The sequence below is a fragment of the Glandiceps talaboti genome, chromosome 16 (genome assembly GCF_964340395.1).
Source record: "Glandiceps talaboti chromosome 16, keGlaTala1.1, whole genome shotgun sequence".
NCBI classification, from domain to species: Eukaryota; Metazoa; Hemichordata; class Enteropneusta; family Spengelidae; genus Glandiceps; species Glandiceps talaboti.
Window position 1 is genome coordinate 15,009,012 of NC_135564.1, and position 20,670 is coordinate 15,029,681.

General features: G+C 36.6%; 2 protein-coding genes across 2 annotated transcripts in view; both read left to right on the forward strand.

Moving 5' to 3' along the window:
• LOC144447152 (carbonyl reductase [NADPH] 1-like) overlaps positions 1–265 on the forward strand; it is a 7,529-nt gene extending 7,264 nt beyond the window's left edge. The window contains exon 6 of the mRNA XM_078137057.1: positions 101–265. Within this exon, the coding sequence (XP_077993183.1) occupies positions 101–265 (165 nt within the window). The remainder of the gene's footprint in view (positions 1–100) is intronic.
• Positions 266–7,159: 6,894 nt separating this feature from the next.
• LOC144447153 (carbonyl reductase [NADPH] 1-like) lies at positions 7,160–14,337 on the forward strand. The gene is made up of 6 exons (XM_078137058.1): positions 7,160–7,180; positions 10,464–10,728; positions 11,708–11,816; positions 12,105–12,233; positions 12,691–12,841; positions 14,173–14,337. The coding sequence occupies exons 1-6, from the start codon at positions 7,160–7,162 to the stop codon at positions 14,335–14,337; spliced, it is 840 nt and encodes a 279-aa protein (XP_077993184.1).
• The last annotated feature ends 6,333 nt before the right edge of the window (positions 14,338–20,670 follow it).

The following is a 20,670-nucleotide window of genomic DNA, read 5'->3' on the forward strand; positions in this document are numbered from 1 at the left end:
ATCTACATGAACATATCCAAACTATTAGGATGATCCCATATTGTCCAAATTGCCATAAATAAAATATTTTACTTTTCACTTTACACTGTTGTCATTTTAGTTCTGTCCAGGCGTTACCCAGACTGCCATGACGAGGTTTCAAGGAATGAAGACACCTGATGAAGCAGCAGAGCTGCCAGTATGTCTAGCATTGCTACCACCAAATGATACTCGATTTCAAGGAAACTTTGTTGATGATGGAGAAACTATCCTTCATTGGAGATAGGATGGTGAATAAGTTGGAAGCTACGTGTGCATATTTCTATGATACAGATTCTAAGTATATATGAAAATGAACAAATGGAGATTTCTGATAATTTTATAAGTCAGTGACTGTATGACCTGTCGCAACGCTCATCCAAACTCAACCAGCACACGTACAGTAGACTGTGAACGGTCGTCCTGACTTTTTGTAATACAAGAACGAACATGCACATATACACGCACGCACACACACACGCACGCACGCACGCACGCACGCACACACACACACATACATACATACATACATACATACATACACTGGATGATCTTATTTATATAATGTTATCAAAACTTTTCAAATTTTAACAGCACAATGCTATGTGTCTCCTGTAAACGACACGATATCCAAAGTATCTCAATCGTCAGTAATAAATTTGAATGAATTATGGAAAAACAAAAGAAACAATATGTACACATGACTGAAGTATAAGGACTGATAATACAATTTCCTGTTGAAAATACATTTTGCAGAGATGGTAAAATGTTTGCTAAGTTGAATAAATTTCCGAGTCCAGCGTCCAGCGTCACCCAGCATCTTCGAACATTCATGCTATATAATGTAGCCAATTTGTTGTGCAATAACATGCCTTATGTAATATAATGGAAGATACAAATCCTGATTGGGTGGGTGGGTGGATGGATGAATCGATGGAAACATGACTGTAGTGATGAACGACGAGGTATCGAGATAGAAAAAATTGTGGATAAATGAACGGAGAGATGGATAGATTTGAGTTATAATGTTACCAAAGTACGATCTCCATAGAGACACATTAAGTCATACTTTTTCGTATATGTCTAAATATTGTCCAAATATTAATATTTCTGTCGAATCCTTCTAGGCGGTTCTGGGGTATTACTATCATGCCGGGCATTTACATGATAGAGCTTCACCGAGCGTACCAACAGAAGCGGAGGGGTGGGTCGTTATTGACCCTGGACATGACCTACTAACGGCACTAGGGTCGTATGACTCTCTCCCCTGTCGCTCAATGTACAGACCCCTACCTCGATCAGTCCACTACTTAACCGTTAGACACTCAGCTACCCACGTGACCATGACCCGAAGGATTCTTATGTTTACTTTTTGCCCGAAGAAAATAAAATGTTTAGCTTTGTAGGCCTTAGTAATCGGGCTTATTTTTTTATGCAAATTGTGCCTTGTGTTTTGAGCACGTACGTCCTTTGGTATCATTATAATACGTTTGTTATAACGTACGTAACAACAAAAGTAAAATAAACCTTGAACTCAACAAAACGGTGACACGTATCATGACATGGACGATCGTTTTATAAACATGCGACTGATAAGTAAGCGGGCGATGTTCCCCAGTTGGTGGTCGTGGAACAGATGATTTTGTTGGTGCGTCTGCTTCCGTTTTTATGAAAGCCGCGAGTTGTCAAGGAAAATGTAGAATATTCGAACATTTCGCTCATATAAACAATCCCAGTACGTCACGTGTCATGAATATCATTATGTGATTGTGTGCCGATATTTCGTGTTATTTTTCCATAAAAAGGAGTAGTTTTTGACCCTCAATATAACATGCATAAAAACAAAAGTATAATACTTAGCAAAATGGTGGCGCATGGCATGACATGGCGGACTAGCTGTGTAAAGATGCGGCAGATGTCCTGCACTTCATCGTTACCTAAGAAAGAGTAAGCAGACGAGCGATGTTGACCGTTCGGCGATCGTAGAACAAATGACTGATTATTGCGTCTGCGTCCCTTTTATAGAAGCCATGTGAGTTGTCAAGGAAAATGTCGAATATTCGAACATTTCGCATAACAAATCAACAATCTCAGTACGTCACGTGGAACGAATATCGCATTCTGATTGGCGTGTCGATATTTCGTGTTGTTTTTCGCGTAGTAAAAGGTATCAGTTTTGTTTTATAACGTCGCAGTAATTCGTTGCAAGGGAATCGGATATTACATACATGCAGATGTACGAGCTAAATAAGTAGCAGGACGATATGACTATAATGATATTGTCATTGAATCAAACTCATGGTAAAAAGATCTTCGACAATATTTTATACCCAAGTCGTTGATGACCTGTATGTAGCGAATTCCTACTCATCGGTGCGGCATAGAAGATGCCGTAAAAGAGGCTGTGGTTTACGACGATGTATTTGCTGCACAGGAACAGGATATCACTTAAAGAAATACTTGTGTTCCCACCTTTAACCAATAGTGTATTAAAGTCAGAGCTGAAAGTCAACACTCGACTCTGTTTATATGTATATAATTATGTGTATGTGTATGTGTATGTGTATGTGTATGTGTGTATGTATGTGTATGTGTATGTGTATGTGTATGTGTATGGTATGTGTATGTGTATATGTATGTGTACGTCTGTATGTGTATGTGTACGTGTATATGTATGTGCATGTGTATGTGTATATTCAATTCAATTCAATTCAATAGAACTTTATTCATCCCAGACATGGGCAATTAAAGGTGTGGCAAATACAATACATCAATATATCAAAAAATACAAACAAATATACAAAACAATATATACAGAGACACAGAACGATACTAAGGGACCGGACAGAATTTACGGCAGGGGGGGGGGCCTGGGGAGAAATTGGGGGGGCCATGAAAAAAATGGGAGGCTTGAAGGGGGGGGGGGCCATGAAAATTCTCATGGTTTGAAAGGGGGGGCCGCGAAATATTTTGTCATTGAAAAAAATTAATATGTTAGAAAATTTAGCATTGCATGAGATAGCACTTGATATCGCCTTTAATATTGAATGTCTACACTTTCATTTATGTATTAAAATGGAAGTGTGTACGTTTGTATGTACCTATTTAGTGAAGCATAAAAACACTACTCAAGATTAATTTGATACACCCTGAATTACTCTTATATACTCCAAGTTGTTCACACACACACACACACACACGCACGCACATATGTATACATACATACATACATACATACATACATACATACATACATACATACATTTTAGCACTGTGGAAACAGGTTCAGTGTGTAATTACCATCAAGGATACATATGTATATGTATATAAATATATATATATATATATATATATATATATATATATATATATATATATATATATATATATATATATATATATATATATATATATATGGTACAGGTTGTGGAATTCTTACCATCTCTGGTCCCAACCATGTATATTGACTAGAGTATTCATATACCTATATATATATATATATATATATATATATATATATATATATATATATATATATATATATATATATATATATATATAATAGCATAGGACCTTTAACTTATGTGATTAAAAAGTGACCTTTTGGTGAAAAATGTAAATACAAAAACGTCTGGCCAGATTAATTTAGATAGGTGTTTTATTTCTTTCCTTGACACTATTCTTGAGTTTCACTCTCACACTCACTAGAGTCTGAAGATGTGAGGCAAGACTTGTCTTTCTTTCTTTCTATCTAAAACCAGTGAAATTAAACTATTTCCCTCCTCAGCATCATCAAATGCATCTATCTGTACTAAATATTGTAAAGCATTTAGATGTCTGCGTGGTGTTAAGTGTTTTTTCATCAGTGACTTTGCACTAAAGAAATGGAGAGGTATATGAATACTCTAGTCAATATACATGGTTGGGACCAGAGATGGTAAGAATTCCACAACCTGTACCAGACCCGGACAGTCCAATGCACTATCTTCCAGTTCATAAGTGTCCAACTGTTGACAGTGAAGGAAAGCAGAGAGAGGCAGATGACTGGCAAGTTGCAACCCAGGTCAAATATCACAAGGAAATTCAGAAAGGGTGAATTGACAACCAAATAATAGGTGGAAGAATTTTCAAAATTATTTTATGTTGATTGCAAACATATTGAAGCATATGTTCAACACCTACAAAACCTAAAGAATGTTCAAGAAATGAGAATGCGTACAAGGTTAAGTCAGAAAAAGGAGAAGAAAATCAAGCCGTACCAGGACTATAATTGGCTTGACTTAGTTGTGCATGGAAAGTTAAGCTCTCTTCAGGTTGCTGAATTAGACAAGTACTTGAAATATCAGCAACTAATACATACATGGTAGGAAGGATGACAAGTTGAAAGCTGTTACATGTGATGTGTTAAGAAGAACTTCAAGAGAGCAACAGAAGTCAGTGATTGAAAAGAACACAAGTGATGAAAGTGAAGAGGAACTGTGTGACAGTGAAGAAGGAGATATTGTTTTAGAAGAAATTCGTAGTGATAGTGACACCGATACATCAAGTACTAGTGACAGTGACAGTGACAGTGAGAGTGACAGCGAATGAAATTAGTCTAGCCATCAAAAAGACCAGGATGGTTCCCTTATTGTTCAAACTAGATCAGGTAGACTGGCTGGATCATGGAAACTTGCCTTTATATAAATTCAAGATTATGAATAAAGGGATTGTATTGCAAAGGCTATTCATCATTGACACTGCACTTCAAGCTGAATGGTTTAGAAAACTGTGAGTAATACTCATCTGATCACTGTACAGTGTATTGAATACAATTCTGAATTTGCTGTCCCCATCATGAAGACACAAATGCCTGACACTATAGGTTTAAATATGTATGGTTTTGGAACTGAAAGCATATTGATTACATCTAAGTATTCCACAACATTCTGAATTTCTTTGCACTTCCATGAAGTCACAAATGTCTTACATTTACATGTGTATTGGTAATGCATTTGGTGTAGGAAAGTGAAAGCTATATTTGTTAGACCTCAGTGTGCATAAAATCCTTAGTTTGCTAGCACTTCATGACATCACAAATGTCTGACATTAGATAGTTATTGTGTTATGAGTATAAATAGATATTTGAATACACTATGTAGGTGATGTGATGTCCTTAGATACTCCCCACAAATGTCCCCACTACAGTTTTTCACAAATCACGCATGTGAATGTGTGTTTACTCTGTGTCTGTGTTTCTGTGTATGTATCAGTGAATGACAGTTAAAACCACCACATCAAATGCCTTGGTATTAAGTGATGACTACTTATGGTGTCTAGTTGGGAAATAAACAAGATTATACCACATGTGTATGATTACATGTATAGTCAAAATGGTTTTTTTTTTTTCCTAAAAAACTTCCTCTACAACTACTAAGTTGTTTGGGCTGAAATAGTAACATAATAGTAGTACCAAAAGAAATATTACAGTTGTGCTACAGTAACAAAAAAAATTGTACTCTTTTTAGTTATTGTAAGGGGCAGGATATTGTGCACTTTTTTTCTCTTTTTTTTGGGGGGGGGGGCATGCAATTTTTATACTTTTGAAAGGGGGGACTGTCAAATTTTGGTCACAGTGGATGGGGGGGGGGGGGCCAGGAAAAAAACAAAGTCAGAGATAATTTCTCCCCAGGCCCACCCCCTGCCGTAAATTCTGTCCGGTCCCTAAGACGATCATCATCACTCAAAAAGTTTACGAATCATTCATAAGCCGCACAGCGGTGGGAATGAATGACAACTTGGGAGGTTTGACCTGCAAGCCGGGCATCTAAAACGACGACCAGAGGGAAGTATGTCGAACTCTGTAGATAAAACATGAGTACTAGACAAAATAATTGAGCGGACTTTCCTAACTACTTGCTGATTATAAAATGATGACAGATACATGTATATGTATGTATGTATGTATGTATGTATGTATGTATGTATGTATGTATGTATGTATGTATGTATGTGTGTGTGTGTGTGTGTGTGTGTGCGTGCGTGCGTGCGTGCGTGCGTGTGTGTATGTGTCTGTCTGTGTGTGTGTGTGTGTGTCTGTGCGTCTCTGTCTGTGTGTCTGTATCTCTATCTGGATTGGGACTTTTATATATTCCTTCAATTCTTCCCAAGACAACCCTCTCTCAAAAATCATTCGTCAAACATTTAATTTATCATGAGAAATTAAATGCAATGCCATTTGATCGGACTTTTCCTTTGAAATAAAATCTCGATAAAAAAAAAAGTTCCTGGTACGAATAACGAAAACATGTAAAGAGTATGAGAAGGGGAATATAGCCATGGCCTAGATCCTGGGTACGGATTTAACTAACGTCCCTCCGCAGAAATCCGCAAGTGCTAAGGATCTAGGCTAGGGTTAACACGCTTAGAGACCAGCATATTTTGTAGTCCTGTAGATCGTGTATGTCCATCATTTGACCACCTTTGAAGGCCGAGAACTACTGATTTCTGCTGATTACGTCATAAATTTTATTATTATTAATTTTGTATATTATCAAAGAGATGTTTTTCAAACTAATTAACATAATACCTATTACAGGGCATTATATTCAGATAATCTGATTATTCATAATACACAGTGTGTAACATGTAAATATGACTTTTAAGTAACTTTGACATGTTTTTATAGGCAGTAAGTATTAAGCCTACCAAAACATGTGTTTACCCATAGCAATACATGGTATTTCGGTTTTCTCGCGATAAGCTAACAGGACACCTTTCTGAGGTGGAATCTGCAAAAAAATATTATATGATATATCTCACATTGCAAGGTTAACCCCCAAAACCACCTCTGGCAACTGGACTACTGTGTTTTATACGAATTCGACGTATTGATCATTTTGATGTAAGGATTAACATGTAGTAGAAAACATGCTTGTGGGTCTTCCGGTGATCTCCAGGACCTTACGCCACAGACGAGAACCATGACGCCCGGATGTACATCTTCTCACCGGGGTCAAAGATATCAATAGTGACTTGACCTTGAATCTATATATATATCCTGAACACGTGTACATACGCGAGTGTGGGCGCAAGTGCAGACAGAGTGTGTGTTCACGAAGCGTTTGATCACTGAAAACATAAACCCGAGAGATTGGATGCAATGGACAAACGTGTAGCACTGGTAAGTCCGTGATCGGATCATGATCAGCTCAGGTGTGGCATTTTATGCACTGTACTCAGTACTGGCCATCTCGCGTTTCAATAGCTTATTCGCTACCACCCCTGTGTTTCGTTTAGCGTCACCCTTACGGCTCTGGCCAGGCTAGTGTGTGAGGGCCATTGTGACAGTCAGACTAATTTGTTTGTAGATAGATTTCAGCCATAAACTTGACTTGAATGTTTTCAAAACAATAGGACACCACGTTTCAGAGTTGGTCCACAGTTAGCTCTGGATTTATACGCTACGGGGTTTCGACACGCCTTCTCCCAGTGCACTGTTAGTGTTAGAGTGAATAGTAATCATTGAAAGTACATCTGAAATAGTGGAATATGAATAGGGATAGTTTCTGATATGCATTTCCTACTTGGTTAAAATTGATACACATACACATATACCATATGGTACTTCAGTAAAGCATAGGCCAGTGGGCTGAGAGCAATTCTAATGTACTCTGGCATGATGTCCAGTGATGAATCTGATGTGGTGAAAGCGGCTATGTGTCTTTGTTTAAGTCCTCGCCAGACGAAGGGGGGGGGGGGGGGAGCGATTTGGCTCCGTAAGTCCGTCCGTCCGTCCGTACGCGTACGTGCGTCTGGAGCCTTTTTTGGGAAATGACTGTTCAGACCGATTTCTCTCAAACTTGGTACAAGGATAACACACTATGCCATACATATGCACGTCAATTTATCTTGTGATACGATCCAATATGGCCGCCACACGGTCGTTTTGTTATTATTTTTTTCATGTTGAAAGCCATATGCAGACGTGCCTGAACAGATCTCATTCAAATTTGGTATAGGGACAAAATATCATAACTAGGCAAAGCCCATAAGCTCATGCAGGGTAGATCAGTTGTGACCGACTGCCATGCCTCTACGATGGCAAAATGCTTGAAATAGAGGTATTAATACCTCTATTTCAAGCATTTTGTGTATAACTAGTTTTGTTCTGGTGATCACCACGGCAAAGAAACGGCACTTTCACCACATCAGATTGGACAGTGATGAACACGTTGACGGCTTTCACCAGAGCTCTTGTCAAAAATCCCATGTCCATCTTAATTGTCTAAAGGGGTAAACCATTCAATATGGGGGGGGGGTACGGGAGAATTCTCATAGTGAAAGAAGACCATCAGCTGCAAATATTTAAAAGTCTAAAATGAATTTCTGGATTTCTACAGTATTGTGACTTTTTATCAGCTTGTCAAGAAAAAGTTATGGTTCAAAGTTTCAGTGCTGTTTTCTGTAAAAATGATGTACTTGGCATAAAAATATAGATAAATATTCTTCCAAGATCATAGTATTATCCTCAGCTGGCTGTCAGGTTGAAGGATCAGCAACAAAAACAGCTAAAATATTCAGAAAGGTATGGCAAAAAACTGGTCTATACTTGCAACCAGAAGTAAGTCAACATATGCTAATATCACGTTATTTCAAAAGAAAACCTCTTTTAATTTGTTTATTTATTCCTGTATTTATTTGTTTACCAAGGTCTATTATAGGTATACACCCTAGTCTAGTTCCTGACGGACCGCGTTCCGTCCTACATTAACTTCACACTATATACTGTCTAGTCAAGTCCATGACTCAAGGCGTTAATTTTGAGGCAACCCCATGATGAGCAAAGCACGAACAGCACATGTCAGTTGTCATGTGCATCACAAATTGACGAGCTGTCATCATCTCTCATTAATATTCATTTGATACAGCTGTTTGACTTATAATGTCCATGAATGTCCAACCAGGACTCCACCTCCAGTCTGTTTAAACTAAAATCATGTGGGGACTCGACAACGTCATCACTTTTATATGAACGCTGTAGGAGGGAGCACAGAATTATGTGCGAGAGTCACAGGCTTGACTAGACAGTAGAAGTGTAGTATTGTATACGGTCCGTCAGGAACTAGACTATAGACACCCAATCAATACCCCAACATTCATTATTATGTACAATGTAACTGATAATTTCAGATAAAGATATAAAAATGATATGAGAATGAGACATAATACCTGAATTAAAAAATAAGTAACAGATTGTTGAAAACTTACATACTTAGGGGTGAGATCAATAGTTCAATGTAGGATAAAAAACTAAATTCTTATACTTAGACCTTAGACACCCCCCTCCCCCCTCCCCCCAACTAAATTGGCCAAAATTGAAAATTGCTTCAAACCACTCAATCAATTTCAAGTCAGTATGTAGTAGTATGTAGTGCTATGAATATAAAGCTAGTAAGTAGTAGTATGTAGTGCTATGAATACAAAGCCAGTATGTTGTAGTATGTAGTGCTATGAATATAAAGCCAGTATGTGATGAGTAAAGAATAGTTCTTTTGTTGACAACTTTAATTATTTCTAAAGCCACGCATTTCCTCTATAGCAAAAATTCTTTCATTTCTCAATTTGACATTTTTTAAATACAATATCTGTATGAAGGGGTACAAAACATCCATTAAAAATGAAATCCATTTTGTAGGATGAGACTTAAAGTGGCTCAAACCCCCTCACCCCAAAAGTAAAAAGAATTCATTTTTTTTACCATACATTGAACAATTAATCTCGCCCCTTAGAACAAAGAGTGCCTTCTTAAAAATATTACAGTGCAGAATTCAGAAGCCATTATGTTCTTTTTGTGATGAGGTTGAGGAGGATTTACTTTCATATTTTTGGGGGGATTGTACTTTTATTAGCCAGTTTTGGGACTCTGTTAAAAAGTGGTATTTTTCAATAACACATACTCATTTGCCTCTGAATGTACTTTTTTGTACACTAGGCATTTTGGAAGATGTTACTTTACTTAATAACTTTATATTTCTCATGGTACACTATTTTATTTTGAAATGCAAATATAGTAATACAATCCCATGAATTGAAGCTTTTAAGACATATCTAAAATATACATTGTACATACAAGATTGAGGAAAAAATTGCTATTTCAAAAGACAGGAGGGACTTACATATTACAAAGTGGGGGGGGGGGGGGTTGTAGAATATTTTGAGATGTAGGATTCTGTTATTGCTTTTTTCTGTCTTGACATTTTTCCTTATCTGTTGTGTTTCTGTCGGGTAAAATAAAAAAAAATATAAACAAAAAGAAAAAAAGAAAAAAAAGAATTCAGAAACCCATTGTTTTGATGATAGACTAATTGAAAATGTTCCTAATATATAAAAACATTGAATCAAGATTATAGATCAAAATTGGTCTGTGACGTCACATGACTTGTTGTCTTTTCCATTCATTGAAGGTGACAGGTGCCAACCGTGGTATTGGTTTTGCCATAGTGAGGGCGCTGTGCAAGAAATTTGATGGCGTCGTATATCTTACAGCTAGAGATGTAGAAAAGGGAAAACAGGCTGTGATGGATTTAGAAAAAGAAGGTTTACATCCCAAATTTCACCAATTAGATGTTACGTCTCAAGAAAGTATCGATGAAATGAAGAAATACCTACAAGACACTTATGGTGGCCTGGATGTATTGGTTGACAATGTCGGAATAATGTACCTTGTATGTAAATTTTATGTAAATTAATTGTATTTAAAGGCGAATGCCCTTTTTGTAGAAACTTGGGTTGCGAGAGTCATTTCATAATTTTACACCACCTACAATTTAGGAGGAGACATGAATATGTATGTTCAACTATTGAAAATGCATGCCTGCTGACTCTCATAAAGCAGTGTCTATAAGTGCTTGGTCCTGCACAGAACCGTGAACTCTAGAAACAAGTTTCAAGCTGATCTTTTTCGACATTCGCACATAATACAAGTGATGTAAAATTATTAAATGACAGCAAAACCCAAAATTTACAATACAGATTTTCATTTTCTTGAGTGGTGTTCCCCTTTAATATTCTATACGACACCTTGCAATCCAGACTGAGCATGCTCGGATGTAAAGGACTATGGGATTATCTGTGGTTATTATTGTAATACCTAATCTGGAGCGACTGATAAAATTAACCTCCCACAATTGTCGGGGTAACTATGAATTGACTATTTGTTGTTACAAACAATGTATCAACATTGTTTACAATACTAATTGATTATATTATCACATTTCCCATGATGCAACATTCAACATGGCTGGTTTGCAAGTTCCCTATTGCATATTTAACAAAATTATATAGGTTGTGTTCGATTTAACAATCATAATCATGATTCAGCAATCACAATCATGATTTAAGGTTTTGAAATATACAAATCACAAATCATGATTGGTAACCATAGTAATCATGCCTTGGACCATGATTGATGTGATTACAAGATGGCGGACCAAATAACGATATTGTGGAAATTGTAGGTGTGACAGAGGGACAAATTGGAAACGGTCAGAATAATCTGACAAGTAATTTGCTTCCATTACAATAAATAACCATGATTATGATTTTAGCCTCCACATTTCCAGAATGTTATCTAAAAAGCATGATTTTACACATATCATCTGATTAACCAACCTTTTCCATTTTTTTTCCAAATTTTGTCCGCAGCGAGGCACTACTGTGCCTTTTATTCAACAAGCTGAAGAGACAATGACCATTAACTTCTATGGTAGATACAATGTATACCAAACATTGTCACCGATAATAAAACCTCATGGCAGGTGAGATGAGTACATGTAATTGCTCCAAAGGCCTTAAAAAAAATTATTAGGTTCTGGTTCCCCAACTCCACCTAGTTTTTCATGCCAACTCTAAACTTTTTTTTTATGTATTCAAGAAAAAATAAATAAAATCACGAAAATTTTGAAGTCTCACAAGAAACAGTGGATGTGGAAACTGACATCAACTTGAAAAGACTTGAATATAAAACTGTTCTTCCTATCTGTAATGGCTTTACGCTAGGGTCCCAGTTCTTTTCGAAGGATATTAATTCCCCTTTCTTTTTTTAGAATTGTTGAAGTAGCAGGTAAATCTGGAATGAAGATGATGGAGCTAATGCCAGCTGAGCTTGCCTCAAAGTTTAGATCACCAACAATAACAGGACCAGAACTAGTATCTCTAATGGAGCTATATCTAAGGTAATTGTCATGATGGAAACACAACATCATAATTGTTTGAGTTGTTGTTGCTGTCATGTCATGTCTGTCTGTCTGTCTGCATGTCTTATTGTATGTGTGTATGTATGTATGTATGTCTGTCTGTGTGTATGTATGTCTGTGTGTATGTATGTATGTCTGTCTGTGTGTATGTCAGTCTGTCTCTGTATATCTGTATGTATGTATGTATGTATGTATGTATGTATGTATGTATGTATGTATGTATGCATGTATGTATGTATGTATGTATGTCTGTATGTCTGTATGTATGTATGTATGTATGTATGTATGTATGTATGTATGTATGTATGTGTGTATGTGTGTGTGTGTGTATGTATGTATGTATGTATGTATGTATGTATGTATGTATGCATCCATGCATGTATGTGGGATATTGAACACAATTGAAATTGAGTCACTGTGTATTTATATATTTCAGAGATGTTCGTGCTGAGCAACATATAGAGCAAGGCTGGCCAGATGAAACATATCGTTCATATTCCATAACAAAGACTGGAATTGTTGTACTCACAGGGATAGGTGGACGAGACTTCCAGAATGACCCAAGAGAAGATATCCTAATTAACTGTGTAAGTGAATTGCTAGAGTTTTGAATATGTAAGACATCACATCAAATGACTTAAACGTGACTCCTTTCATTTTAGTACCGTGTTAATTGTAGAATTTTGAAAAAATTATCTTAAAAATACATTTACTTAGCATTTCTCTTGACTGCAAGAAGACTGAAAATGTGATCAAAGATATTTGAACTCACTTAGTTCTTGTATGTGCACACATATATACAAACACACATGCATGCACACATGCATGCACGCATGCTTGCACACACACACACACACACACACACATACACACACAATTGTACCTTCAGATTTCATGTTTACTGAGATGATCACAAAAAGTAGATTGAAATATGCAAATCAATTATAGAATTACTGCACAATGCAAGTTATTGTTCACTTTTTGTGTTAGAAATAAATCTATAGAATCCAATACAAAACCTACACGTTACACTGTAAGATAGCAAGATTGAATGAATACTTTCATGTTACATTTTGTACAGTCTAGTTCTGATTTTGCACTACGTTATCTTAACACATTATGTCTAGTCAATGTTGTTACTCTCGCAGAGAATTCTGTGCTCCCTGGCCCTACCTCATTCGTATAAACATGATGATGTTGTCGCGTCCCCACATCATTTTAGTTTAAGCAAATTGGAGGTGGAGTTTGGTTGGATATTTGCATATTATATCAGTCCAGCTGTACCAATGAATATTAATGAACGATGATGACAGCCTGTCAATTTGTGATGGATTACTACTGACATTCGTGTTTGCGCTTCACTCAGCATGGGGTTGAACCACAATTAACGTCTAGAGTAACGACATTGACTAGACGTAATGTGTGAAGATATCGTAGTGTCAAATCGGAATATGGTCTTCAGGAACTAGACTACATTCTGTATAAATGAATGATGAACTTACCAACATCCCACCATGCAGACATCAGAATATTCGTGTCTGCGTATCTGCTTCTAGTTGCAGTATGCGTAATTTATTTATTTCATTCTGACTAAATGTAGCAAGAAATTGTAATCTTGCTATTTTAATGATGTGTACAATTTGTGGTCTCTTGTTGCTTTCTACGTAGTTGTATCAAATAGAGTGAGTGAACAGTAATCTGCAATGCGCTGTAATATAAATATGTAAAAAAAAAAAATAACACATGTAAATTAAGGATACTGGAAGATTGTCTTATAGGCTACTGAGTCTTATCTGCACATATGCTTAGTAGAAAGAAATTGTGTCCACAGTGTATAAGTACTGAGACTAAACCATGGTGAATTATCATAAAATAATTAACATCCTTCATTCTGGTACGTATACCATTGTTATTTTAGTGCTGTCCAGGATATACAAATACTGCCCTAACGGACTTTAAAGGAACAAAGACACCTGATGAAGCAGCAGAGCTGCCAGTATGTCTAGCATTGCTACCACCAAACGATACTCGATTTCAAGGAAACTTTGTTGATGATGGAGAAACTATCCTCCATTGGAGCTAGGAAGGAGAAGATGTATTGGAAGCCACGTGTGTCAACATCGTCACATCTCTGTTTATCTAAGATGAGGTATCCTAAGTCCACCAAAAAGTTGAAAATAGTTGATTATAATATATATATATATATGAGGTTAACCCTTAACAGAGCCTAAATCTTCACTCTATTGAATCTTGATAGATAGAGTGAATTCAAAGGTCTGTAGAAGAAAACTTTCGTTTAGACAATAACGAAATTTTATCTTAAAGGCTAGGGTTTCAGTTCCAGGTTCTCACATCAGGGAATATCTTATCTGTGGAGCCATAAAGATTACATAAGATCAAGTCTTTTGTTCTAGATAAGTGTTTGCTATACACTCTGTCGGACAACTGTTTTCCACACCAACATTTTAATCCTAATCCGAACTTGGCTTTAAAGTGGCCATATGGATGAGGATTGGGTATTTATTTGGGGAATTAAAATTTATAAAACAATTTTATCCTAATTGAAAAATCGATGTGAAATAAGATATGTCAAATCCTTGTTTGTAACTCAATAAATAGACTGACAGTTGTTCATGCCTTTTTTGCTACATTTATCTAAAACTAATATAAAATAATATTGTTGCTTTGCTCAGATCTGGAGCAATACTATAACCGTGTACTGGTAGCAACAGCGAGTGCTCCTATCATTATGCATTTGTATTCAGTGCTACAGACCAAGGCGACAAGTTTGTTTTAGATGAAACATAGCAAAAAGGGGATAAACGACTGTCGACAGTCTACTCAATAAATTGCAAAGAGCTAAACAATGTGTAAAGAGTTTGTTATTGTACGTACAATAACAAACATTTTATACATTAATTAATCTTTGCATGTTATTGAGTTACAAACAAGGACTTGGTCTGTGTCATGTGACATTGATTTTCAATTAGCAAACCATGCTAAAAATGTTTTATAAATTAAAATTCAAAAATAAATACCCAATCCTCATCCATATGGCCACTTTAAGGAGTTTTCAGATTCTGGTTCCATCAGTATTTACATATATTAGAGTCATTCCATGCCATATCTCTTTTTGTTTTTATAAAAAAAAAACTTGCCGAAAGTGCTCAGGGAAAGAATTCTGCCAGAATGTTAATTCATATGAGACTTTTAAATGAAATGAATTATTTTGAAACTGACATGTCTGTTTCTATATCCCAAGTGGAAAGAGAATGTGTACATAATGGCTAATCACACTATAGTGCTTCTATGGTTCAACAAAGTGTAATAAAATGAATCGTCACTGAAAGTATCAGCGGTTTTAAATCATACATACAGTGTATTGTGTGTTAATACAATGAGTAACAGTGAAGTAAAGTGCTTTCTCTGTGTGCTACACTCATTTATAGCATTCATATCAAGTGTAAAAGTATACTGTTTCAAATGGTTTATTTACAAGCATAGCATGTGGCATTTCTAATGTGGTCAATTAGCAAATAAAACAGTATACTTTTACACTTGATATGGAGGCTATCAATGATATTGTGGTTTGTACAGAAAATGCTTCACTTGGGTGTTATGGGTTGTAAATGAATGAAAACGCAGCACGGCAGGATGTTATGATATAGTTCCTTTGGAACAGTAAATTAGAAACGGAAGTGACGTTTCAATCTGTCTACTGTGGACCTTGATCTTACGATGATTTACTCAGCATTGATGTCTCTCTCTGAAACTAGTGAAATAATGCGTCGCATTCATTTCTAATTTGCCATTCCAAAGTAAGTATATGTTAATGTCCTTGATAAACAATACGTTCTCCACAAAGTACTCTGTTTATCTGTCAGTGACCTGGTGATGCTCTGCTAACAGCGCCCTCACAGTCGAGTTTTGTTGAAACCGGTCAATTTTAAGTTTCATCTATGTATCTATAACTTTATTTACATGTGTCGTAAAAGAGGGGCTGTGGTTTACGACGATGTTTTGAATTTGGTAACGATGTTTCAGGCTGCATTGATGAAGCATCATTCAAGACGAGACGATCACACCATTGATGTGCACATTAAGTATCACAATCGTGATTTTGTGATAAAAAAGTAAAAATCAAAACTTGGTGAGTGGATTGCTGTGAAATCTAATGGCGATGTTTCCAGTTGTGTCTAAATGAAGATATTTTCAAGAAAATGTGACTCTATATATCACTGATATGCAAATTAGGTTAGTTGAGATTGGCAAATCTACCAATTTTGGATTGGGCTGAACTGTGATTTGGATGTTTCATGAAGTATCATATGATGTTTTCACAACTTTTCCTAGCAACCATACCATGCACATAGCAACAGCCAAATGAGTCTCTTTCACAAAGAATACAGTAATGGGTAGTCAAGTGAATAAACATTCACAAATTGACACAATTGTACATGGCACCTAAAGATTGCATTCATAGCAAAATGGAATTCGAGGGTTCGATGACCGTCTACATTTCTTACTGATATTTGAAGCGTTCAAGTTTACAACCAAACCTGACCACATTATCTTCAATGTTTTTGGTCCATGTCTATTCCAAGACTTTAATCTAAAATTCGTGTAGCCATTTGTACTCACTATTTAAAAACCCACAAAAAACAGAGAAGGGAACAAAAACAAAAAAACAAAAAAAAAACCGTTAACACTGGTGAGGAACTATTATACGAAAAGTCATATTTGACCATGTCTTTCCACCGGGGTAAATCTTGGGGCAGAGGGTGTATAAATGTGGTGAGTATGAGATGAAGTTCCACCCACCTTTGACTTAATTTACCCCCTGTGATCTCTCACCTGGGGGTTGTAGACAGTCAAAAGTGGTACTGCGTTTCGTACTACCCATGGACAGACATGGTGGTTCGTTGGGTCACAGGGTAGGGTAAAAGTTGGGTGGGGGGTGGGTAAATTTGACTTTTCGTATAATATATTTCTCTAGCCAATATGTCGCCAAATTATAAACAGTGCCCGCACCCCTATCTGACAAGGATTAATGCCATTTTTTTCAATTGTGTAAACACACGCCTCTTTCACTGTTCCTCCACCTCGTCCACTCCTTCAAACTCGAGATTTAGATATACGCACCCACCTAACCACTCGAGATCATTTACAGGGCTCATTTCAAACGATTCCTTTCATTAGTCTGACCAAAAACTTTACGAGAAAATATAAAAGTGTATTTACTACTATTGAATAGCCTTGAATGAATGGTACGAGATCTAGGTTACTTAACTTGTTAAGACCTCGGCCATGTAGTTGCGCCTATATATGTGATGAGACAGTGTGAGATATGAGACGGGTTGAATTTATCCAATGATTGGGGTGTAGAGGGCGCTGAACTGGGTAAGACCACTGTTAACTGGTGACTCCCCCTTCCCACTATATATACACGATAGCAATTATATATATATATATATATATATATATATATATATATATATATATATATATATATATATATATATATATATATATATATATATAGTATATCATATATATATCAACTGCAAGAAGATAAGCCAAATAAGATTTATGGAGTCGGGCAATATCTCTCTCTAATGTCATATACACAACGACCATTCCCCCATCGAACAACAAACCATCCTGGTAACTTAGGTAACAGGTATATATGTATATATTATCGTACAGTACATCACACTGTTGCAAGGTATATTTAGTTCTCGCAAACCAGAGCTAGCTCTTATTTCTTCCGCGACACTGCGGTGTGTCTTGGACGGTGCCGTAAAAGAGGCTGTGGTTTTAGGATGATTGTTACATTCATACTAGATCTAGAGCGCTACACAAAAGCCAAGGTATATTTATCACAACACTTTGATTATATAATAAATACAACACGACATATCATGTACAAGTGACCGTGAAACATTCCTGTGTAGCTCTCCCCGGGGTAGCTCTACTTTTACGTGAAACCCAGAGTCCAATCTTGTGGGGATTTTTGCCTTTAATTTTCCCTTAGCTTCGAGAGCGAAAAATCCCTACTCACCATGACTCTGGGCGACCGTGACGTGTGGTAAAGTCTAGATGCTCGTGAATATATCTCCACAGCATTAATGATAAAGATCAAAACACTTGATACAACGTAAATATTAGAATCTGTACTTTGGATTTTCAATCTGACCATACGAGTGGTCCTATCCAATCGTTAATCAGTTGCTGTGACGCTAGCGACACACGATATTCTCGCAAGGTGCGTGCCCTGTAGAACGACACGTCCAGACGCCAACGACATTTAGACATTCTGGGTACACAGGTTGACACTTTTCGTGTCCGAGACTACTTCTTCTGTTAGGTAGGTGATATCAGCTTTGTGGTTCTATATATTATTGGTGTACACTGGCAGACATTGTCCTATGCCTGAAGGTAACGCAATACATGTACAGATGCATTTGTCTTTCACATGATATTACGACACACGTCAATTTATATGGACAGTGACCTTTTGGCTTGGATTAGGGCCTATACTATACTGGACCATCTTGTCAAAAATATTTAACATTGATAAATAATTGGTGTATATAAATGTATCCCACGAACCTCTATCACGTGTATACAAGTCATTCAAATAATACATTTGAGTTCGATGAGTGAGATTTCTATGGGCGGGGAGAGGGGGGTGTCTATAAGAACACATATAAGACCAATTTTATATAAACTAAGCATTGTTTACTTGATGAAAGGGCATCACATCCAATACTTGTCTTGGTTAGTGCCAGAAGGATATTTTGTGGAAAATGCAAAAAAAAACACCAAAACTCCCAGTATTTTGAGGAAAAGGGAAAAAAAACCAACATATTTTCGGCACTAGGTCCTTATGACCCCAAGTCAAAAACAATATTCGGTGAGATCGGAGAAGGAAAAACAATATCGGAAATATCAACGGGGCTTTTAACCATATGTAGAAAATAAAAACACACAATATTTTCACTCTATTTGACTGCACCAATTTTAATACACGCTTTTAGTTTTACCAAGTTATCTAGCACAACAAAGGTTGACCTTTTTGAAGATCAGAAATCGTTCAGTAACAAAATTATAGTAGTTAAAAGTGAAGAATCGCGATAAATGGAGTTGGGCCCTTTATGACTACTCATTTAGTTTTAAAAAAATATTGTGTTTGTGGTATGTTCAATAACATTCAAAATTGTCTAGTAGTAGTACTTTATAGTCTAAGACTAGTAGAATTTGCAAATGTATAGCTTCAGGCCACTATATCGATATAGGTGACATTGGTCTGGCATATAGCCAAGTGACGAAAATAATTCTTGTACCAAAGCAGCTGTTGAATTGTGTATGTAACCGCGTGATTCCAAAGCTTACGGAGTATTTCTATGCAACTAGGGGGCGTTTAGTTAGTTTACTACTCTCTCTGTATTGGAGTTTTTATGATTTTATGATCCCATCAAACGTTCTTTTCGTGAGATACTCCCACACTTTTCAAGGTTATTGTATCGAATAACTACATTTGAAGTCGCATGAACCAGAAAAAAGGTGCGTCGGCTGAAATGACAAAATCTTTACTACATTTTATCGTCTCGTCGATATTCGAGCTACCGTGACCTTGCTTTGTGGGATCCGCGCATCGTCTTAAAAAAGGGATACTACAAAAATTCAAAATTGTGGTGATAGATTTGCTATACAGTGAGAGATACAATAAGTTTACACATGCATCTTATGTAGGGCTTTCTCACATCCAATCTGCCAGCAGTCATTGTTTGTATATACATGTCTGATATTGTATAGCGGCGCATACCAGTTAAATTCTATGAAGTTGGCTATATATTGCCTATAAAGTTTACCATTCACACAATCACCCTCCCAGTCCACCAAGCTGATACCTTCTGTACTCTACGGTCGTAACTAGTAGATGATACTGCCATAAGGTTATTACTTGGAACCTTGAGTAGCCATCTCCTCCCTCCCCTCCCCTCCCCATAGTTCTACAGAGTAATCTGAAATTTTCCGAGTCGTTTTCTGGTGTGGTTAAAAGTTCACACACGAACTTAAGCGTGTGTGAAATCAGTCAATCGATTGACCAATTAATCAATCGACATCAATCAGTCTGTCCTCCACCACCACCACCACCACCACCATCATCATCATCATCATCATCATCATCATCATCATCATCATCATCGAAATGCGCTCTGTGTAAGTACTAGCCCTGTTACAATATATGCATAAGTTCAAAAACAATCTTTTTAAAACTAATTGATTTCACGATATTCTGATATCCCAAGTGTACGTAGCTTAACAATGTTGTATATTTTTTCCCCTTATCTTCTCATTATCACAGACTATACGTATGAACCACTACATTGGGTGAAATCAGGGTGTAACC